Here is a 24,521-nt window from a genome sequence, read left to right on the forward strand (position 1 = left end):
TTGTACCACATAATGATGTTCCGGTCAATGATGGACTGCATATATGATGGTGGTCCCACAAGATTAATACCATATAGCCTAGGTGTGTAATAGGCTATACCATCTGGATTTGTGTAAGTACTCTCCGTGATGCTCGTATAATGACAAAATCGCCTAAAGACGTACTTCTCAGAACATATCCTCGTCATTAGGTGATGCATGACTGTCCTTCAGTCCTAGGGGATTCTGCGGGAAATCCCCCAAGACGGTGTGATGCCCTCCTTTACACTTTGCTAGATAATTTATAGAAAGAAGTTTGTAGCTGGTGAGAGGAGTATTTCTTGTTCTTATTTCACATTTAAAATAGAGTCGATTTCACTATTAATAGACTTTCAAACACTGAAATAGCGTTTCTAAAGCATGTACTACCTGGCCTTTCTAGCCTTAAGCCAGGGAAAAGTACAGACTCAGCAATGAAACCGAGAGAGACTCTGTAAACTTAATTTTACCACTCTTGCTTTATTTCATGAGGATGGCAATCTAATGCACTGTGAATTCGTTTTGGGGAAAAGATCGATATTTTTATAACATAATTTGCAATCATGGAAAACACGTGAGTCCACCAGGCATAAAGAAATGTTGATAATAATAAAATATTTTAATTTATTTTGTAATTTCTACACTGGTAGGATGTGGGGATGCCTTAGCTTACATTTATTAACTCCACCAGTTGTTAGCTAAGTAAAGTTGGGAAAGTTAAACTTTCTTAGCTTGAGTCCCCTCATGTAAAATGGGGATGATGAATATTGCTTGTTTCCAAGGTTGAATGAAACTATGTGTATGCACCACTTAGCAGACCGTCTGGCATACGAAAATTCACAGCAAATGAGAGCTATTATTGTGACTTTTTTTTTTTTCACCGAAAAGAAAGGGAATGAAAGAAGAGAGAAGAAAATGGCTAAGTTGGAAAGATGATGGACTGGGAGTAAGGTGAGGAATAAGGAGAAAAAAAGGCAGCATGAGGCAGCCGAGGGGGCGGGCACTGGTTTCACCACTTCCCAGCATCTATTGCAAATTCTGCTCTCAAACATTTTGTAAGATCCTTCAGTCAAGGTAATGTTTGAACCCTCAGAGCACGGTGGCAATGGGCTTCTAGGAGAATAATTAACTATATGTGATTATCTTGTTTGTGGATGCATTTCCTTTCATGTAAGTCAATAACATCTCAGGATTGGGACACGCTGTTTTCTGGATACCGCTGGCCAGTTCCAAAATGGAACATCAAGAAGTGGTCTTTCTACTGCTTTTATTTCTGAAGTCAGGTAAGACAAAGTTTTTTTTTCCCCTTAATCAAGAATTTTTTTCCTAGTGATGTATTCAAAATAGAGACATAATGGCTTTATTGGGCAACTAGTTTAATTCAGCTTTTGGTTCATGAGATTCCCAATTCAAAATCTAAATATAAGATTAAGCAATTCAAGAAATAAGTTTAATTTCCCTGCGAGTACTGGAGAGAAAATAATGAATGGCTTTTTAAATCCAAAAAAATGGAGCCCAAGTGATGGTCATTTTAGTTGAAAAAATATCTCATATGCTTAACAGTCCAAAAAGTTGTTAGTCTTTTTCCCTGGTTCTCCGTTTGGTTAATTTAGAGCGTTTTTATTAAGGTGTTGTATGTTCCTCTCTTTGAAATGAGAACAATGAAGTCTGTCCTTGACTACATTCTCTGACTGGTCTTGAGTTGTGTTCACTGGTTCCCTGATGGTTATGGCTTAAGTAAGGACTTCCATACATACAGGTTTGTTTCTTATGCCTGGAGAAACCACAGGCATCAATTTACCAAGTGATGTATGCAAAAATAATTCAACAAATATTCACTTCGTGCTTGAGCTAGGTCAGGCACATTTTTATACATACGCATGTTGTCCTTTAATAATAGCAGCTTATTCAGCGGTGTAATAGGTAGGATAGGGCATCCCTATTTTATAGAGGAGGAAATCCATACTTACGAAAATCATGCTGTTTGCCTACTGACCAAACTCCCAAATCCAGGAAGTGAAGAAACCAGGGTTTAAACCAGGGCTTTCCAAGAAGGAATCTGGTGTTCTTCTTCTTTTTTTTTGACTTTGTTTAAACCTTCTTTAAAATATTCTAAGCAGGACCTTATAGTTCTTTTTTTTTTTTTGACAGCTTTATTGAGATATAATTCACGTACAATGCAGTTCACCCATTGAAAGCATAAAATCCAGTGGTTTTCAGTATATTCAGAGTTAGGCAACCATCACCACAATATATTTTAGAACATTTTCATTACCCCAAAAAAGAAACTCCACCCCCTTAGCTGTCACCCCCAGCTCCCACCGTCCCATGCCCTGCCCTACCCCTGGCAATCACTAATCTACCTTCCGTTTCTGATTGGCCTATTTTGGACATTTCGTATAAATGGAATCATCCATTACGCTAGTAGTTATTCATATAAATGTGTATAGATACTTGTAATTCAATTTATGAATTGCTAGATAAAATTTTACAGTTGTGCATTAAATTAGAGTCAAATACATTCGACTTTAGTGGAACCATTCCAAGAAATATCAAAGAAAACACAGAGAAGAAGATTGTACGAAGAGATTTCTGTGGGAAATGGTTGTGTATGCGGATGCAGGTGCGCATACTCTGTTTTAGCCCGTGGAAACCAGGACCTGGAACAGTGCGGGCTGATTCGGTGGGTCACACCCAAGTGTCAGAATGAACTTCTCTGTAACAAGATTAACACGTGTCTTCATCAACCTAGGGGAGAAAAGTCTTTCCTAAGCTCCTTTTGAAAGGAAGGTATTTAATCTTTTTTTTCCGTGAAAGTGTTTCATCTTTCCAGTGGCTGAAATGACTGGCGAGAGGAAAAATATCCTCTTCTCAGTGAGAAATGGATAAGCAGTTTGTATTTCCCCAACCACTAATGCTTTTCTTTCAAACACACAAGAATGCATGCACATATACATGCTACCGTTATAAAAACACCACTACCACATTATCAATAAAATACACTTACTTTGAGATATATATATCTCTATACATTTGGCCTAGAATATAAAAATACTTTTCGTACTAAAAAGATTTGTTTAATATTTCTTGGTCAATAAATAAACTGTATTATACCCCATTACTATATAAGCCCTGGAGATGAATAAAAGAAAATTTGGGGGGAAAACTTTTCAAGCAAAAAAAGAAAAAAATTATTCTCTTTTGGGATATTTGTTTGGGCTATCTGCTCCAAAGGTGGGTCTCAGGAGCTGTATGCTATGAAACATAACAACGTAACATAATTAAAGGTAACAATTAAAGGGTGATATAATGGAAATTTTCTTGTTTTGGTACCACTGATACACCAGCTTGCTCCACTTTCTAAGAACTCTTTGAAAAGTTTAATTTAACTCTTTATAGGATGCACTTTATAGAGTTTTTGCGTTGTTTTTTAAATTACATCCTGATCCATAGAATGTACCAAATCCCAACTCTTCGTGGAAATGAGATCTCAAATTGGGAGAAAATGCAGAATGAAGACATGGCTATGGGTCTAAAATATTGATTTCTCTATGATCTTTGGAAACATTAATCAAGTACTTTTTGATGTATTAAATTTCAACTGCATCGGCCAACTTCTTGTTCAGTATCCACCCTCCCACTTTGGAGTATCTTGAATTGAGGAAGGATGAAGGAGCAGAGGTAGTGGAGGGTGGACTCCAGAAGATGGCTTTGTCCTAATCTGCTAGAGGGCATCCCCCCTATGCAATGTGTGTGTTTTCAGGTGGGCAGAGATGGCCTTTCTGAGAATGAGGATCTGGCGCTTAATGATCCTTCCCACTGGATAATTTTCATCAGTAACCAAACACGCTCTCGAATGTCTCATCTTTAAAAAAGAAATCGTGACCACATATGCCCTCCTGAAAATGGTCCTTTCACAGCCAGCCTTCTGAAAAGACTTGTCTTCCCACTGCCTCTCCTCAGCTGCTCTTCAGCCTGGTCAATCTGGCTTTGGTTCCCACCTCTTCCGTCAAAGAGGCCAAGGTTGCCATGTTGCCTAATCCCATTTGGACAAACTTTAGGAAACTTGGCTGTCTTCATTTTATTAACCTCTCATCCTAGGAAAACCACTTGTATTCCATACCCAAAGGATGGAGGTTGACATCTCCTGGCTTGGAACAGAGCTGTCAAAGCTAGCTCAGGAGCCACATGGTGCCTCAGCCCAGGGGACTCTCTTTGTAGCCTTGCAGTGGGAACCTGACTGTGGCTCCTCGGCCACAGGACACAGCAACTTTCAGACAGATCCTTTGCCTCAGATTTTATCTCACAGAAAACTCAAGGCAGGTATTTGTCCCAGGCTCTGCTTTTTTACAACTTCCTCAGAGAAGCCAGACACCTGTCATCATCATGGACAAAATGAATTCTCCTTTATTAATAGTGAGGTGTCACTGTCCTGAGCCCAGTATGAAAACGACCTTGTATTGCATTTGAGACTTAATTCAGGTCTTATTTATTCTCAAAATAATCAACTCACTCAAATTTTTTTTATCTCAAAGTAGAACCATTCAGAGAATGCTTATCACATCGGTTTAAGTGACAAGGTCACAACAAAAACTTATACTGTCAGGAATCCCAGAATAGCTCCAAGTTCTCTATATACCCGAGGATGAACAAGTCAACATCAGTATTGGTCACACTGGTGGTCTCTTATTGTTCTGATGTGACATGGCAATCAATAGCAGATGGAACAAATTTATTCTTAAGGTTTCATCCCCATTAACGTAGTAACATGGAAGCTGTTAAATAGTTTTAGTCTATTCATCTAACAATCCAGCTGATCTTTTAATATACTGCAGTCTATTAACGGACTGCTTTCGTGACTACACATTTTTATTCAGAGCCACGCATCCTGCTTCCAAGTTCTATTTGGTTGATGCAAAGCAAATAGATGACTAAGTCATGATAATTAAATAATGGTGTTGGTTAATGCTGTTAATTGTCCCACTTTTGTCTTCCATTGGTAGGTCACGGAGACATCCTGGATGACTATGTAACAACCCAGGGGGCTTCACTGTTTACCTTCACCAGGAAGCCGCTTTCAGCAAGTAGCATAGAAGAATGCGAGGCAAAATGTACGGAGGAAACAGCATTTATTTGCAGGTATTTTCAGTGTCATTACATGTACTCAGAAATCTTGCTGTTTGAGACACTATTATTTTGATAACAAGAAATTTACCCATAGATTTATGAACAAAAATAGGATTTAAGAGGAAAGAGGAATTTCACAGGATTGGAGTTTGGACTCTGTATCTGAAACCATGTGAACAATTTCTTGCTAAAATTTATTAATGTTCCCTTTAGAAAAATGCCCCAAAAGGAAGTTATTCATTTTTGCACATGACATCAGCCGCTATTGTTCTGAGCTCTAGTTTCTAACATCATCATTGGTAAATATTTATTGAGGATAATGTGACTGAATGTGCCCTAGACTCTAAAGAGCAAAAAGATATAGATACAGTGATCTGGTATAAATAACATCTATCAGTATATATGTTAGATCTTTGTATAGATAAAAGATCCAGTACTTGTCCTTGTGTATGTATGGTGTAGTCACAGAAACTGGATAAAATGTAAAACTTTTTTAAAAATACAGCCAATGCAAGTTATCGATAAGTGACATAGTCAATAAAAGATTACATAAATAAAATAAATTAAAGATCTATAAAGATTCAGAGGAAAGAACAGTTCCCAGGGCTTGGGACAGCTAGAGAAGGCCTCAGGGAGGAGAAGGGAACTGAGTTGGGCTTTGAAGGGTGCGAGAGATCTTGATAAATACCGATAGGGTAGGAGGCGTTCTAGGCAGAGGGAGCAGCGTGCCCCTGTGAGAGAGATAATGATGCCCCAGTGATCGACCAATTTGACTAAGGCAAAGGGTTCATGCGGATGGTTGGAGATGGGGCTGGAAAGGTAGCTGTGGATGGTTTTGAATGTCAGACCAAGTATCCACGGCAAGACCACATGGATGGGCAAGGAGGTGTGAGGTGCAGGCTGAGGGGTAGAATGTAGAGGCACAAGTCAAGGGGAAATTACAGGAGTCCAAAAGTCAAGCAGGCCATCTTGGGAATTGGTTCAAAGCAATTGGAGTTGCCTCTTTCCAACTCAAAAGCAAATATTCTGGCATTTAATTAAGAAAGTGAGTGAGGAAAGACTTAAGCAGTTGAAACAGAAAATTTGGAAGGGGAGAAGTAAAGGTGGAAGAAAATCAGAGTACCTTCCGAGTTGATGTATTCTTTTACTGTACTTCCTTGATGCTGTGCCAAACTCCATTGAAGGTAGCAGTTCTGAGCTCCTTGATCCATCAAAAGATACAATTATCTTTAGAGTCTCTTGCTTATCATTGAAAGTTTCCTTTCCTTCAATAAAGGAAAACATTTGCAGCGTTTCCTGATTCTCTTCTGCAGGGCATTCCAATATCACAGTAAAGAGCCACGATGTGTGCTCCTGGCTGAAAACAGGAAGTCTTCCCCAGTCATGAGGATGAGAGATGTTATTTTATTTGAAAAGAGAAGTGAGTACGGTGGTTTCTTCCTCTTGCTCCTCCTGTTCTCCTTCTTGTTCTCCTCCTCCCCGTCCCTCCCCACTCCTCCCCTCCTCCCTTCCTCCCCTCCTCTCTCTTTTCCTCATCCCTCTTCCCTTTCTCTTTTCTTTCCTCCCCTTTCCATTCCTCCCATTCCTCTACTTCTCCTCCTCTCTCCTCCCCTCTTCCTCCTCTCTCCTTCCCCCTTCCCCCTCCCCTTTCCCCACCTTCCCCTCCCTTCTTCTCCTTCCTCCCCCCTCCCTCCCCTCCCCTTCCTTTCTCCTTCTCCCTGTCCCCTCCCTTCCTCCTCTTTAAATCTGTAATTCATCAGGCCAGAGACTGGAGACACTATGGTATAGTGTAATTGAATTTGGAGTCAGGACAAGATTTGGCTACTAATCCACTATGTCAACTTGAGTACATTACTTCACCTTTTAGCTTTCATTTTTCTTGATTTGCAAAGGAAGGGATTGAATTTACAAAATCACTTCTACCTCTATCCCCCTGAAAATAAGGTATTCAAAATTTTATCTTATTTTAAGGAGGAAGGGGAGTCTAAACATTCCTTTTGATCTTGGCTTCTTGTTCTGCAGGGAGCACGGTCCTTGGCCTCAGCTTCTGGATTGAAGCCTGGAGAAATAGAAAACCTGAGGAGTTTTATATCCTCAGTAATAGTTCGATAGAGACAAAATCTTTATTTTTATTCCTAAATTTTCCACTTTTTTCCGTCATGGTGTATGCTTCCCTCAGACCCTGGAATGTTGTCTTTTGAAAATGGGCAGGAATTGTAGTTCCTTTTCCATAATTTCCTTGAAAATTCTGGATCAATAGTCCCATTGTTTAGGATAAGGGGTGGCCTGATTCCTACAGAAATTGCACGTCTTTTTAGGTATGCAAAAGTTCCATTAAGTATGTATGAAGATTTAAGTGAATGTATGACACTTTTAAAACTACCTCCTATACTCTGTTCTTGGCCACGTATTACGACCATTTATAATAACAACTTAGTTCTCCAAATATTCTGTAGCACAGGTGTTACAGACAACAAGAAACATCCTATTCCCTGTATTCTCGACAATGATTTGTGACATTCCTTCTAGTCTCACCACGAAACTCTAAATAAGATTTCAGAAAGTGTTTCTTTAGGTTGGGACTATTTCCAGGCATCGGTTCATCTTCTCAGGTTTAATTAGCTGTGTGCCTGATACATGCCCTTCCTTAACACTGTTTATTTCTAATTCTTGAGATTAAAGCGTAGATTACATCTCCAGCTTATCTGTTGAAGTCATTAGTTCTTACAGACAGTGAGTAGAGGATGAGATATATAGGATTAAATACTATCTACCGGCTTTCAAAATAAAGGCCTGGTGGGATTCTCCTTGGCAAATGCTAATATTTAAATATGTCATTTGTCAATTGTTAACCCGAAGGAACATGGGGGTGACCGCTAGCTTCCTTTAAATAGTTGAATAATTACTTGTTTTCAAGATGACGGAAAAGAGCAAAAGGTTATGTCAACTCTGGCAGGTACATGCAAACAAAAGAGAGGTAAAAAGTCAAAGTCACTCATTTTTTGGTGCTTGTTTCTTTCCTGTGGAATATGGACCCACTGCTCAATTCCCTGCCAGGGTTTTTCTGGGAACACTCAGTGTCAGATCACATTTACATCTGCCACTTGCCACCGCAGCCACTGTCACCATCTGGGTCTAAGCCGCCATCATCACTGGCCGGGTCACTGCATTGGCTGCTCTGTAAATTCCCTGCTTCAAACCTTTAGTGCCCTTAGAATAATATCCAAATCCTTAGCAATTGTTCCAGGGCCCTGCATTATTTAAGCTTTCCTTTTAAAAGTCTTCCGTGACCCCTGGGCCTCCAAAGCACCTTGAGTTTACACTTCTGTTGAGTGTAATATGTCAACTGTAATAATGTATCTCAATGGAGACATCTTTGCAGTCTTTATGCATAGTGCTAGGTTTAAGTGTATTAGAAGTACCTTCCCCAGATAACTGATCAATTAGTTTAAAAACTTGGTTAAGATGGAGAATCAAAAAAGATGATACAAACATACCTTAAGTATTTTATATTTTCAGTGAAAGCACAAGTTTACATGGACACCTTTGGGTGTAGAGTGGAGGCATTTTCTTTGAAGATGGGGCCACCAACAGGAGTTATCTAGTGCATTTCTTGCAGAAACTCCCCTCTAAGTGCATTGTCTGCAATAACCAGTTTCCTTTTCTTTGAAGAGGGCCGAGATCTATAGACATCTGTTAATCAATCTGACTGTAAAATACATTTATGTTCTTACAATTTCACCCCAAACTCACATAGTCAACTATAGGAGCGGACTGTGTTCAGTGGATTTGATAGCAATTTTTAAAACAAACAATTCAACTCTTTCAAATCCCTAAAAGCATTCAACTTAGTTTTCAAAAAAAAGCTCTGGGTTTTTTTTTTACATTCATTTCTCACTTTAGCTCATCTTTAATCAAATATAGTCGTATAAATAGTTTTGACAACAAAAACAGCCGACCCTTAGTAAGCATATAACCCAACTGTTGGGAAGAGAAGTGGATGGGCACCCTGGAAAGCGGCCTGCCAGACACAGGTGCCCGTCCTACCACATGTGGGACACAGGTGGGCACCTGACAGTGTCTTTTAAAGACAGGGTGGGGCCCACTGGCTAAGCGGTGTGCTGGGTGAGTGGAGGCTGGTAGAGAGCGTCTACTGCAAACATTTAAAGCAGACCATAGTTTATAAGCTGGTTTGGTGCTTTTTCATATTTAAAATACTGAGAGCCTCAAAAAGTAGAAGTGGCTTGGTTCTCTTTCAGCCTCTGAAAAGCCTGTTCCCCGCCCTGTGTAAAAAGCCCCCGTCTACTTTCCCATTCACTCTCTCATCACGCTATTTTCTCATCACGCCATTTATTTTCTCTGTTGGACATGTCACCGTGAGGTGATCTCCTTTCATAATTTGTGTCCTCGGTTACTTCCTGTAACTGGCCCCCTGACTCCCCTGGGACGTAAGCTCCACAGAGGTAAGGTCTTTGTTCTGTACTCCCGGTGTCCCCAGCACCCCGTGTGGTACCCCCATTACACAGAGCGGGCCCAGCTTTGAATAAAGAAATCAAAGCACCAAATAGCTTAGCAACTGCAACTCCTCCCCACATCTAAAAGACTATCCTTTTAGATCGGAGGAAGATGGCGTCGTCTGGTGTGCGAGTCCTTTCAATGTGACTAAGCAGTGCGGGGCTTCCTCACGATGTTCCTTGTTGTGAAAGGATTTGATAACGGTGCGCACTTCCTTTAGTTTATCTTTCAGAGTGCAAGACTGGGACTGGAAGGAGCTACAGGGGCACGACGTCCAAAACGAAAAACGGGGTTTCTTGTCAAAAATGGAGTGACACCTCTCCGCACATACCTAAGTAAGACTTTCTCTTTCATCTCTATGTTCACCTATTATGCTGAGAATGATTCCACCACTTCTGAACCAAACCAGAATATGTGAATAGGCAGGTACAAAGAGACCCTTAGTGATGTTGATGTAGGATGGTTCAATTATTCATAGCATAAAAGCAGAACATGGGGGTCCACCTGGTGGTGTAGAGGTTAAGTTCGTGTGCTCTGATTCAACAGCCCGGGCTTTGCAAGTATGAATCCCAGGCGCGGACCTAGCACCACTCGTCAGGCAACACTGTGCTGGCATCCCACGTAAAATAGAGGAAGATGGGCATAGATGTTAGCCCAGTGACAAGCTTCCTCAAGCAAAAAGAGGAAGACTGGCAACAGAAGTTAGCTCAGGGCCAGTCTTCCTCACACACAAAAGCAGGAGATGGTTGCTTTTCATTCACTCTCGTGTAGCTACTTTTCTGGGAGACGTAGGATATAGAAGGACAACTCATTAAAAAAATAATAATAAAACCATGAATTCTAGGCTGAGTCTAAGAAAAGGCCAAAGATGACTGTTGAAAACCAAATTAGTCTAAATCAAATGTACCAAGTTAGAGCTCCCACCACGTGTTCACCTCTGCGTTGTAGAACAAAATAATCAATCAAATATAAACGAAAAATAGATTGTCTTGCAACTTGCCTATATTTACTTTAGCGTCATTCTTTCCGTACTTTGCCCAATACGGTGTTAGGTGGCATTAAGTTCTCAGTAGCAATGCTTATCGAGTAGGAATTGGGTGTCTATTGCCGGGCCTCCCAAACAAATTGCCTTTATTGCATGCCTATGAGATGGGCAGGTCTCATATTCCCAGGACCTTAAGGCTTGTAGAGGTAGAATGATTAAACAAAATGGCCAAATCATAGATTGTCAGAGGCCTTGGAGATAATCTAAGCCATCTCTACCCCAGCAGATGGGGAAACTGAGGTCATGAGAGAGTGCAATTTACCAAAAACAGGTACGTAAAAGAACCAGAAACAAAACCTGCCTTTTCAGACTCAAAGTCTTGGGGTTTTGCTCAAATTTGTTATCTCTACACAGCAACTTGTCTCTAGACCTGAAAATGAGCTTCACTCCCCATTTCCCGCCTCCCCCATGAATTCTGGCTACATTTTGGAGAGAACACAGCATTTGCAGTCAGACAGATCTGACTTTGAATTTTTGAGATGCTACTTAACCCTTGTTCAAGCTTAGGGAAGTTTTCTTTGGCTTTACATTGCTACCCTTCAGTTTTCTCATCTAGAAAATCAGGATAATAACACCTTCCTGACAGGAGTTTTATTAAGACTAAATGAGAGAATGTGTGGAAAGATTTTAGTTAATGCCCAGCACATAGTTCACACAGGGAAAATGATATTAACTACTGTTATTTTTACAGAGAGAAGGGCAACTGACAAAAACAGGTGTTTGGAATGAATCAAGAATTCCGCAGGCCTTCGAGGCCTTTCTATTTCTACTGAGTGCAGAAAAACATTTTGGCTCTATTTCTAAGACTTGGCTGTAAATACAGTAATAATAGGAATATTTGCTACTGTGCTGAAATAGCCTAGGAATAGAGAAATTGAAAATCGGAGAACACACACGCTGCAGTGCAGAGCCAAATGCATTTGAGGGGCACATCTGGAACCTCAGATGGGAAATGGAGAGCATCTTGTTCTATGATGCTGATAACATGCTGATTTTAAAAATATAGTCAAAATGGTTCTTCTCCATCCTCCACAGATATTCCCCTGATAAGAATCCTTCAGAGGGGCTGGAAGAGAACTACTGCCGGAATCCGGACAATGATGAGAAGGGGCCCTGGTGTTACACCACAGATCCAGGGACCAGATTCGACTACTGCGACATTCCGGAATGTGAAGGTCAGGCTCTACAAAATGTTTTCCTATCTGCCCTTTAACTGTAAAGTAATTTGCTATAAAGCAATTTCCCACAGAGATATTAATAATCAATTAGTGCCATGTTTGGCAACATTGAGTAACATGTTCTCTTGGCAAGGACTGAAAATTTGCTCGGACCTCCATTACTGACCTGAATTATTTTTATTAAAATATTACTTCAACATGTACAAAGATAAAACTAGATACAGACTCTAGATACAAATTTCTTATGCTTAAAGCTGTTGCACCGTATAAAGCCAAAAACAGATTTGCAATGAAATAGGTACAATAAAACCGCAAAATCAATACGTTCAAGTAAACAATATTAATTTCATGTGGTATACTTTGTTGTTTCACTGAACCAAAGCAATGAATCCGTTTTTAAGTCAGCAATCCTTTATTTTAATAGACCAACCAATTTAATAGTGTGCTTCAAAGTCAATGCTGAAAAAATTAAAAACGTCTTGTTGAAAACATGTTCATTTCATATTTCCTGGTACGTTTATTGGTGCAAAGGGAGAATGAATGAAGGTAGGATTTATGTAACAATGTGGGTAGTGTATGTACCGTGTGTGACAGCTCAGTTCTCCCATTGCTTGATCTGTTTCAACCATGGGGAACCTTTATTCGTATACTTTGTTATGAGGTCACTTGGCTCCTAATTGACATGAATGCATCATTTTTGTATCAAGTCTGCTTCTGTGTTCCTTATTACCTCATAAAAATTAAAGTCATAATATTATCCTGCTGCGCCATGCTATTTCAATAATTCCAAATCAAAGTTCCACTTTTTAAATAATATAAGACAGCAAAAAACAGCCAGTCATGCTTCTCAATAATATAAAAAGAGAAGCGCTGTCATTTTAGGTGAATATGGTTCCCTACTGAGGTCCTGTTAGTTAGTACGGTGGAGTTGATCCTGACTCCCAGTGATGCTGTGTCCAGCAGAGACAGATGGTGGTGTGGTTCCCTGACTAGGACGCAAACCCTGGCATGGTGAGGAGAGTGCCGAGAGGTCATGAGCACAAACAAAAACCCCAGCACTAAAATCCTGGCAGGGTGCCAGCTTATTTGGCAGTCATCTGTATGATCAAAATAATTTCATAGGAAATTTTAAAGATCATTATTGAAATGAAGATAGAAAACATTTAAAAATCCTAGTAGAGAACTTACAGACTTCTGAGAATATGTTTACCCTCTTGCCCCCACCGTCCCACCCACCAAGGGCCAGTGCCTCCTAGTCTGAGGACAAGGCATTATGGAATTCCTGGATTTGGTTATGACTATAATAGTTGAGGGAGTGTTGACCAAAATTTGCAGATTTTACCATTTGAAGGAGAGAATATTTTAGATTGTATTAGAAAATGGAGTCTTTATTGCCAATTTTATTACTAAGGGGTTATGGGAAAATACATATACACAAGTGGCAAGTGGTATTTGAAACATTTGTGGTGGGCTTCTAGTTTTTACCCTCTTTTGCTTCAGCCATTTCCATTTTATTCTTCGTTTCTTTCCTTCTTCTCTGTTCTGCCAGATGAATGTATGCATTGCAGCGGAGAAAATTATGAGGGCAAAATTTCCAAGACCATATCTGGACTTGAATGCCAGCCCTGGGCCTCTCAGAGCCCACATGCTCATGGATACATTCCTTCCAAGTAAGTCTCACTGGGAAAGAAACGAGATGCTCCCGACTCTGCGGCTCTCTGGGGCACTTCATTTTATTTAGATATTTTAGCATCCCTCAAGAAGTGAACACACCTGATGTTTTTGAATTTCCGAGTTTGCGTCTTCCCACATGACTGCGGGTGAAGTATACATACTTGCTACTCCAAATGTGGTCCATGAAAGAGTGATACCATCTGAGAGTTTGTTAGAAATGCTGAATCTCAGAGCCTCTGGCATTATAACCAGATTCCTAGCTTATTCGGAGGCGCATTAAGATTTGAGAAATACGGACACATCTCACTTCTGGATTTTCCAAATATTTCCCTCTTCTCTTTATTCCTTTCCTTTTCCTTCATGCCAGTGAGACTCAAGGCTTCCTAACCTGTGATCTATGGAGGGGCTATAGGGGTTTTGTGAGTTCCTCAACGTTTTATGTGTATTTATATCAACGCATTTTTTCTGGGGCGAGGATTCCTGACCTCCACCAGATTTTCACAGGGGATCATGAATTTAAAATAGGAATAAGAGTCCCTGATCTGGAAAATAATGATGATTCCTAAAGTAGGGTTTTTCTGGGGTTTCTATTTCACATTAATTGTACTGGAAAACACCTTCCATTTCAGTAGCTGCGTCTGGTCTTTTTCTTCGTTCTATGGTGACCGAAGGATGAAAATGGGTTTTATAAAAACTTCTAAAAAATGGGACTAAGCCACAGATTTCACTGTGAAAACAGCTCCTCTGATTTTCTTTACCTCCTAGCTATTCCAAATAGCTAGCTTAGAACACAGCCGTTACCATTTTTCTTCGAAGAAGAAATACGGTAAGGACCTTAGGCACAGAACTGGGTCAATGCACTTTTAGGAAATCAGAAGAGGATTGCTTAAGCCACTGCTGGTTGCTCTGTCCATCCTGACGAAGCACTTACCACCTTAGACAGGGATGTGAAATAAGTGCAGAGGGCCACAAGGCTTGCACGCATCTCACGCTCTTAGCCACGAGGTCCCTCCTGAGGGGCTCACTGGCCTGTACTATTCGGCCATGTGCTCACAGAAACACAGCTTATCCCTCTCAGTTTCTATAAGCTTAAAAGCTGGCAGGACCAGAACCTGGTAGACCAGAAGGTCCATTCCTTTAAGCTATGAAGATACCAACATCTTGATTATACTGTGTACTAGATGACGATCTCTAGTCAGTGAGTACCTTGTGTTTTAAAAATTGCTATTATTTGCAGCTAAATAACTGGAGTTTTCCAATACCAATTTTCCAGATGGCCAAAACAATAAAGTTACTGATCTTGTTCTGCGACTTTTGCACATGTAAACTGTTAGAAACACACTCCTTAGAATACTGAGCTCACTTTATTTATGACATTGTCATCTCTTTGAGGACAGCCTTGATCCAGTCACTTCCCTGGGTGCCTGCCTGTGCCGAGCACACAACAGGTGCTCCAGGTTTGCTCGTCTGAAATGATGCTCATCCGTGAATGTAAATGTTGGGTGCTATTACAACTCTTCTTGCCTGTTCAGATTTCCGAACAAGAACCTGAGGATGAATTACTGTCGTAACCCTGATGGGGAGCCCCGCCCGTGGTGTTTCACCATGGATCCCGACAAACGCTGGGAATTCTGTGACATCCCGCGCTGTTGTAAGTATGGCTCATACCCAGTCCTCAGGGATCTTTACCTGTTCTGCCCTTGGAATCAAGAAAAAACCATGTGTCAGTGCCTGAGTGCTGTGCCTTAAAAGTGCCTGACACCTGTGGGAAGGGATTGCTCTTTTAAAATCATTTATTGGTCACTGGAGGTAATTGATCAGAGCATCCATTTATCTTTTTTTTTTTCCCCCTAGCAAAGACTTCTGCCTCCTCTGAGTTCAGTTGAATGCGGTCTCTTGGGAGGTCTCTGTGATATTCTACTTTTTCCTAGCGCTAAAGGGAAGTCAGATCCATGCTTTCTGGCAAGTGAATTTCGTGAAGAGCCAGAGTTCTTTCTAATTGTTGCTTTGTAAACAGAGAGGTGTCTGGACACCCAGTTTCTCAGGGTATCCAACTTGTGAGGGAGCCGTGGGAGAAGAGTGTTCACGGGGAGGAGGTGAAATGGCAGACCTAGCAGGAATGACTTGGAAGAAACGATTTTATAGTATTTTCCTCCTATGAGAATTTGAAGCAAGGGACTAAGTGTTTAGACAAAGACAGTCAGTCATCAAACGTTGAAAAGGACCCAGCGAGCCTTGAGAGCCAGCTTCCTCTTCTTTGCTCTGACCATCATCCTTCAAGACCCTGAAGTTCCTCAGAGACTCTCCTCCTTTATGAACACTGGTATCTCTTTTGTGATCTTTTTTCCTTCCCGTGAATTTCTTGATTCCTGGATGTGCAGCCTTTTGTTTGGGGACATTTCTGGCCTTCTTTCCATGGACTCTCTCTGTTGTTTGGCTTTACGGACTATCGCGTGTCCTTCAGTTGTGTTTCCTTGGTGAATAATCTATTCTTCACAATGCAAATTGGATCGTTGGTATATGTGAGGATTCAGGGTGGAGGGTGGCCCAGGTTGATTTTTACTGTGTATGACGACCTGAGCAAAGAGAATATAGAAAGAAGCATCTACTCTATGGCTCTTGTCCCTGGAGGAGTTCCTCCTGAGATGGACTGCAGATGTAGATTCTACTCAGACTTAGATTCTTCTGGAAATAAGAAACAATTTTCAAGAGCCAAAGTGCGAGACAGGATGAGCAGAAGACAGTCTGATGATCCGTGTATCCGTCCCCGCATCATCTATCTGTGACTCTTTCTTAAAAAATTCATTGTAGTTTATTTTCCCCATTCAAGCAACACCCCCACCATCTTCTGGTCCAACATATCAGTGTTTGAAAGGAAGAGGTGAAAACTATCGAGGGAGAGTGTCTGTCACCCAATCTGGGCTTACCTGTCAGCGCTGGAGTGAGCAGACCCCTCACAAACACAACAGGACCCCGGACAACTTTCCTTGCAAGTAAGTCCCACTCTGGTCTCCTTCCCCGTCTGCTGCTATGGAATGTGAAATCCCATTGATTTCACCTTAGTTTTTGTTACTATAGGAATCTTGAGTTAAAGTATTCTGGAATGAAAACTGATCAAGTCATATCTGATCAAGTCATAACTGATCAAGTCATAAGCAGGGGAAGGGAAATTTAGTGCTGAGTTTCCTTTTACATTGATTCTCCAAGTGTGGTTTCCCCAGACTAGCGGCATCAGCATCGGCAGCAATTTGTTAGAAATGCAAATTCTTGAACCCTACTCAGATCTACTAAACCAGAAACAAAGAGTGGGTCCCAGGCATATGTTTTGATAAGGTTTCTACTAAATGCACAGTAAGGTTTGAGAACACTTAAATTCCAAGGCTGTAAACTGAAATTCCATGGCTAGCATGTATCCTTTTTGAAGCAGGAAGAGTGTGGAAAATACCCATTGGGTTTTCAGCATATAGCACAGTGCCCAACACGTAATAAAAGACCTATTGCGCTTGATTCTACAGAGACAAGGAATCTATTTCAACCCTTTACCCAAGAGAAGCACCTGTGCCATAATTCTATAGAATCCTATAGAATTCCACGTGTTATTCAGTTTGTGTAATTCTAGAGAACTACTTGGATACGTATCCAGTATCACCATTGACCAGCATGCGAGCGCTTTGTTATTTACTGAGCCTTTTTGCAAAGCTACACTCACAACCACTTCTTTTTCAGAAATTTGGATGAAAACTACTGTCGTAACCCTGATGGAGAAACGGCTCCGTGGTGCTATACAACCAGCAGTGAAACGAGGTGGGAATACTGCAATATACCGTCCTGTACGTCCTCATCAGTACCCACAGAAATTACGGATGCTTCAGGTAAGGGGAATGAGAGCTTGCTGAGGGCCCCAGTGCTCTCTGTATTTTTCTACCCCAGTGACACCACCGTATACAGAAGCTTTGATCGTACTTTAATTCTGTTCTGGTCAGAGAACATGCTCTATGATTTCAACTGTTTTAGATTCATTGAAGTTTGTTTTATGGCTCCGATACGGTCATTCTGGTGACTGTTCCGAATCTTCACTAGTTTTCTATCTCCTGTTCTATTGATTACTAAGAGATGAATGGTGATGTCTCCAACTTGAGCTGTGAATTCCTCTATTTCTTTTTGGTTTTATGTTTGCTTTATATGCTCTGGAGCTCTTAGTTAGTCACATAGACGCTTAAGATTATGTCTTCTTGAAGACACAACCCCTTTGTCATGATGTAATGTCCCTCCTTATCTCTGGAAATAGTCCTTATTCTAAAGTCTCCTTTTGAGGATATGAATACTTCCATTACAGTTCTATTTTCACTAATGTTTGTATGATTTATCTATTTTTCCCAGTCTTTTAACTGAGACGTTTAGACAATTTACATTTAATATAATTATTAATGTGGTTGAATTTAAATCTACCATCAAGCTAGTTATTTCTATTTGTTCTATTTGAATTTTGTTCCTTTTTTCACCTTTTTCTGCTTTTGTTTGCACTGAGTATTATTTTGATTGTCTTTTGTCACCACTATTTGCTTATTAAACCAATTTTTAGTGTGTTTAGTATTTTTCTAATGTTTATAATATACATCTTTAACGTATCACATCCTACCTTCAAATAATATTGTTTTACTTGATATATAATGTAAGAACCTTATAACATTGTACTTCGATTTCTTCCCTTCCAAAATATTGTTTTATTGTTCTCAAAGAGCTTACTTTTATTGTGTTATAAATCTCACAATACATTGATACCATTTTTGCCCCATTTAGTTATGTTTTAAAGTGGATTGTAAATATAAAAAATATCTTTATGTTTACTTTTATTTATTTATTTATTTTTGCCATTTCTAGTACTCTTCATTTCTTTCTGTAGATTCATATTTCCATTTGGTATCATATTCTTTCTGTAAAAAAAAGTTAACTTTTAACATTTCTTGTAGTACAGGTCTGCTGGTGATGAAATGTTTCAGCTTTTGTATGTCTGGAAAAGTCTTTATTTTGCCCACAGTTTTAAAGAATAATTTTGTTGGGTTTATAATTCTGGGCTGATAATTTTTTTTCCTTTTAAAAGGAATCACCTTTTAAAAGTATCACTACTTTAAAGATATTAACGGTTAGTTTCTGTTTTCAATAGTTTATGACTGGAAATCTTATTTTTGTTTCTCTGTATTTAATATTTTTTCCCCTCTGCCTGTCTTTAAGACTTTGTCTCCTCTTTGGTTTTTGGCAGTTTGATTTTGGTGTGCCTACATGTGTTTGCATGTTTGTTTGTTTATTTGTTGGTATTTATCCTGATTGAAGTTCTCTGAGCTTCTCGTTTTTGTGGATTGTTGATTTTCACTACTTTTGTAAAATTATCAGCCGTTACTGCCCAAATATTTCTTTTCCCCTACTCTCTCTCTCTCTATTTTCCTTTTTTGGACTCCAATTACCCAAAGGTTGGGCCATTTCATATTGTTTCAAATCTCTTATATGCCTGTTCTGCTTTTTTGCCCCACTCTTTTTTTCTCTTTGTGTGTCAGTTTGGATCATGTTTATTAATCTACTTTCAAGTTCCTTCATTGTTTCCTCAGTTGTGTCTGATCTGCTGATTATCCCATCAAAGGAATTCTTCATCTCTGATGTCAAGGTTTTTATTTTTAGCATTTGCATTTTATTCTATTTTTGTTTCCCCATCTGCTGAAATTCTTCATCTATCCACGCATATTGTTCACCTTTGCTACAAGATCCTTTAACATAGTAGTCATAGTTTTCTCACAACCTCAATCTGATAGTCTCTGCATCTCTGTTTGTCTGGCTCCAAGTCATCTTTGAGTCTGGCTCTGTTTATCACTCTCCCTGGCTTTTTTGGTGTGTCTTGTAATTTTTCATCAGATGCTGGTCATTTTTTGTAGAAGAAGAAGAATTGTTTGTACTTTGAAATAGACATGATTCTTCTTTTGTCAGTATGCTGTGTGGGTAATTGAATCCATATAGTCAGCAGATGAACTGAATTTGGGTTTTATTGTTACTGCTTTTATTATCTTAAATGGACCACAGGTTTCAAATTTCTCTGGTGATGGGCTGCTGTTACCTTGTGCTAGGAGTAGGGTCCGGGGTGCTGAAGAGTTTTCTCAGTATTTCTAATCCACTCCCAATTTTTAGCAGTCACTGCATGCCTGCATCACAGAGGGGGACACTCTATGCTATTAACTAGACCCTAGTGATATACTGCTGTTTCTTCTTACTAATGCTAAGCTTTTGGTGAAGGTGGACAGTCTCTGTCTTCCTGGTCTACCCCTAATCTTAGACTAGCTCCAGCAGCTTAGGGCTTTGGCTTTGTATAAGAGTCTGGGTAAACATGTAAGGGATTCACGTCTCCCCCCACTGACAGTCAATCACCACCTGCAGCCTGCACCCCTGAATGTGTCTACCTTTGGTCTCCTGCCCAATTGCATGAACACCCACTGGAGAACCATAAAAAAGAGCTTGCACATGAATGCAATTTTCAATTATAAGTACTCTGACTTGCTTATTTTCCCCTGAGTTTTAAATGAAATATTCAGCAAAAAAGTTAGGCCATTAAAGTTCTAGAATGTTATCTTTTTCTTTTTTTAGAAAAAAGTCTTTTTGGAGGAGGACTGGGGAATCATTATGGTATACATTTGCAATTGTCTTACAGTATCCTTCATAAGAGAACTGGCCACTCTCTCTCTCTCTTTTTTTTTTTAAATTAGCATGCATCTTCCTTAGCCCAATACTGTAAGATTCAGCCTTGCTCATTCTGGATCTATTCTCTTTGCATGTCCATCTACTTGCCAATATGGAAAAGGGAACAGTGTTAATTCCCAGAAACTACTGTTCTGTTTGTGTCATAAATTGCTTCACTTATTTCTCTGTTCTAGTCATTATTCACTGATTTCTTCTATTTTAATTTCAGAACCACCTGAACAAACTCCTGTGGTCCAAGACTGCTACCAGGACAAGGGAGAGAGTTATCGAGGCACATCCTCCATCACTGTCACAGGAAAGAAATGTCAATCTTGGTCATCCATGACACCACACTGGCATCAGAAGACTCCAGAAAAGTACCCAAATGCGTATGTCTTTGATTTTTAACCATAAGAGGAGAAACAGGGGCAGGCCCGCTAGCCACATTGTTAAGTTCATGTTCGCTGCTTTGGCAGCCCAGGGTTTTGATGGTTCAAATCCTGGGTGTGGACATGGCACTGCTCATCAGGCCATGATGAGGCGGCATCCCACATAGCACAACCAGAAGCACTCACAACTAGAATACACAACTATGTACTGGGAGGCTTTGGGGAGAAAAAAATGAAAAAAAGAGGAACAACAGCCAACTTAAATTTCTGTTAGAAGGGCCATTTTTTAAGTTAGCTTCTTAGGACCAAACTTCTCTTGGCTCCAGAATGTGAGCCAAAACATCTCAGCCACCTTACTTTTTAGCAAAAGTTGTGAAAGAAGAGAAGTTAGAGGCTGGCTATCTTTCCTGAATAGTTTTGTGGAAGCAGGGGGTATATATGGAGGTGTCAAGTTCACACTCCTGGAAAGCTCAGGAAAACAAATGACCAAAAGCTTAGAAACAGTACCATTCCATAACACCTGTTGAAGATCAATGCGGTCTTTCAACTATGGAATTTTTACATTCCAACCTCCAGTCCCCGAAGTCCAGTTTGTGTTTGTCATTGAGTCCCAGTGTATATCACCTGATGTGTACACGTCAGGTCCTGAGCACTAGTAGTCTGAAGGGATATGAGGTGCCAGGACATGAAGAGCAAAAGCAGGAAGGCAGATGAGAGTCAGGAACTAAACAGGTACTGATAAGCAAAATGGGCAGGTGGATAGACAAAAGATCAGGTCTGACCAGACCAGCCTTTCTCCCATAAATGGCTATAAAACATATGGAAGATCTTTCCACACAATGGACAACAGGCAGCACAAGACTGAGACTTTTAGAAAGGGAAATAAATTAGATCCATCCCAGAGTTACCCTAGCTTTCTTCCTGGAGACACTTCCTGGACTGCAGTGCAAGGAGATGGAGGCAGAGAAGACCACAGCAGTCTTGTTGAATGCAGGAGACAGAGACTGGAGTTGGAATTACTGAGGCAGCTGGATTTTGTAGGCTGGGTAATAATGAGAAAGATATGTACAGAGAAGGAGCTCCAGAAATACGCATAGAGTTGTCCTTAAGTCTTTGACTGAATATAAAGTTGCATACAGACAGGGAGAGATTCCACAGTTAGTCTGACAAGGAACACCTACTGGGGAAAGAACAACCACAGGGAGTGATGAGATAACTGGAGACTACAGAAGTCACTTAGCACTGGGAAATTCTTGTCCAGGGACTTGAGATTCTGAGAAGCCAAAGAAGAGAGACGTCATGGGACACCTTGGGTACTCAGTAGAGACTCCAGAAAAGTCACACTTCAGGAGTAGGATTAATGTATTCCTAGAATAAAGGCCACTCTAGAAACACTCTAGCAATGCTTAAAAGCAACCCTAAAAGGGTCAAAATGGTCTCCAAGTAAATTAACTGCCTTCCAGAAGAAAACTCAACACTCTTGAGAGGAAAACAACAAAATCAAGTCACTCAGTAATGTGACATCTACAATGTCTGGCATAAATTTGAAAATTACTAGACATATAAAGATTGTTTAATGGGATCCGTAACTAGGAGAGAAATCAGTCAATACAAACAGACCCAGAAATGATGGAATTAGCACGCAAAAATTTTAGAAGATATTATAATTGTGTTCAAGGATTTAAAGGAAAATCTGAACATTAAAGAAAGAAAGGGATAATCTAAATAGAAAGGAAAACTATACAAGAGGCCAATGGAAAAGAAAGAACTAAAAAATTATTTATCTTAAATGAAAAATTCACTGGATAGCCATCAGGTTAGACATTACAGAAGAAAAGGTTAACTTGAAAATAATGCAAACTGCAGCATGAAGGAAAAGCAAAAGGCTGAGAAAAACAATCAACAGATCTTCAAAGGCCTATAGAAAAATATCAAAAGGTCTAACATACATTTAAATCAAGTCCAAGAAGGAGAAGAGAGAGATATTGGGATGGAAAAACATGCTTAAACCAATGATGGATGAAATTTTTCCAGATTTGAGGAAAATTATAAATTCACAGATTCAAGAAGCTCAGTGAACTATAAATAGAATTTTTAAAAAATTAATTTGCTTTTTTATTGTGGTAAAATATGCATAACAAAAACTTTACCATTTTAGCCATTTTTAAGCATACAGTTCAGCGGCATTAACTATATTCACGTGGTTGTGCAACCATCACTGCCATCATCTCCAGAAGCTTTTCATCCTAAGTAGAATTTTTAAAAAGTAAAACAGTATGATTTACTTAGGTGCATCATAGTTAAATTCTTAAAGCCAAAGACAAAGAGAAAAATCTTATAAGAAGCCATAGAAAAAGGACACATTTACAGGGCAGAACAGTGATAAGACTGACTAATGTCTTCTCATCAGAAACTATGCAAACCAGAAAACAGTGGAATGACATTTTTAAATGATAAAAATTTTAAAAAAGCCATCAAACTAGAACTATATATTCAACTAAAATATCCTTTGAAAATGAATGCTAAATAGAGAGATATTCCTTCTTCCCCCCAAAACATTTGAATATTTTACCAGTAGTAAAAAATGTTAAAGAAAGGTATTTAGGGAGAAGTAAGCTAATATCAGATGGAAACTTGAATCTCTATTAAGTGTTGAAGAACGCTGGAAATGATAAATATAAATGTAAATGTAAAATATTTATATTTATCTCATTTCCTAAGAAGATGATTTTGCTTGAAGTGAAATGATAATGATGTATTCTTATTTTAATATATGTAAAGTAAAATTATGAAAACAATAGCATAAATAATATAGGAGAGAGGTGTAAGTATACTGTTGTAATTTTCTTATGTTATCCATGATACTACATAATATTGATACATGATTGAATATGATAGATTAAAGACGGATATTGTAAATCCTAGAATAATGCTGAAAATTCAAACTCAGAGGAGTAGATAACAACAATATTCAATTAATCCAAAAGAAAGGAGGAAAGGAGGAGAAAAGAATTAAAGAGGTATGGTGCAAACAGAAAATAAATAGCCTGATGGTAGACTTAAACCCAACCACATTAATAAGCATATTAAATGTAAAAGGACTAAATATTGCAATTAAAAGGCAGAGAACGTTGCGTTGAATAAAACCCCAAAGCCAATTATGATCTCCATACAATAGATTCTCTTTAAATATGAAGACATAGGTGAAAAATCAAAAGATGGAAAATGATAGACCAAGAAAACGCTAATGAAAAGAAAGCTAGTGTAGTCGTTAATTTGCAGACAAAGTAGATTTCAGGACAAGAAATAATACCAGAGATAAAAAGGACATTTTAAAGTAAAAAGGGTTAACAATGCTGAATGTTTTGCACCCTAATAATAGAGCATCAGATATATGAAACAAAAAGGGACAGAAGTAAAGAGAGAAGTAGATAAGTCCACAATTATAGTTGGAGATTTCCTCACTTCTCTCTCTTAGTCATAAATCCTCCCAAAACAAATTATAGTAGAACAAGTAGACAAAAAATTAAGAAAGGATATAGAAGTTTTAGAGGAAAATTATGAAGCAATTTAACACTATGCTCAGCTACAGAATACACATTCAAGTGCACATGGAGTACTCACCAAGGTCTACTGTATGCTTGGACTTAAAACAAGTCTTGATAAATTTAAAAGCATTAAAATATGGAGATGTTTCTGACTACAGCAGAATTAAATGAGATATAAATAATAAAAAAATTTAGGAAATTCTCGAATATTTGGAAATTAAAAAAACACATTTCTAAATAACCTAAGTCAAAGAAAAAATTATAAATGCATTTAGAAATATTTTGATCTGAATATTAATAAAAACAT

General features: G+C 39.1%; 1 protein-coding gene across 2 annotated transcripts in view; it reads left to right on the forward strand.

Annotated features, from left to right (window-relative positions):
* Window positions 1–1,064: 1,064 nt before the first annotated feature.
* Window positions 1,065–24,521, forward strand: part of PLG (plasminogen) — a 45,529-nt gene continuing 22,072 nt past the window's right edge. The window contains exons 1-10 of one of the 2 annotated variants that reach the window (XM_014738147.3): window positions 1,065–1,301; window positions 5,022–5,157; window positions 6,459–6,565; window positions 9,881–9,995; window positions 11,741–11,880; window positions 13,433–13,553; window positions 15,090–15,208; window positions 16,388–16,550; window positions 17,284–17,429; window positions 20,507–20,666. In XM_014738147.3, the coding sequence (XP_014593633.1) occupies window positions 1,253–1,301; window positions 5,022–5,157; window positions 6,459–6,565; window positions 9,881–9,995; window positions 11,741–11,880; window positions 13,433–13,553; window positions 15,090–15,208; window positions 16,388–16,550; window positions 17,284–17,429; window positions 20,507–20,666 (1,256 nt within the window). In that variant the 5' untranslated portion in view covers window positions 1,065–1,252. 2 annotated transcript variants of the gene reach the window in all.

Source organism: Equus caballus, chromosome 31 (genome assembly GCF_041296265.1).
Source record: "Equus caballus isolate H_3958 breed thoroughbred chromosome 31, TB-T2T, whole genome shotgun sequence".
Taxonomy (NCBI): Eukaryota; Metazoa; Chordata; class Mammalia; order Perissodactyla; family Equidae; genus Equus; species Equus caballus.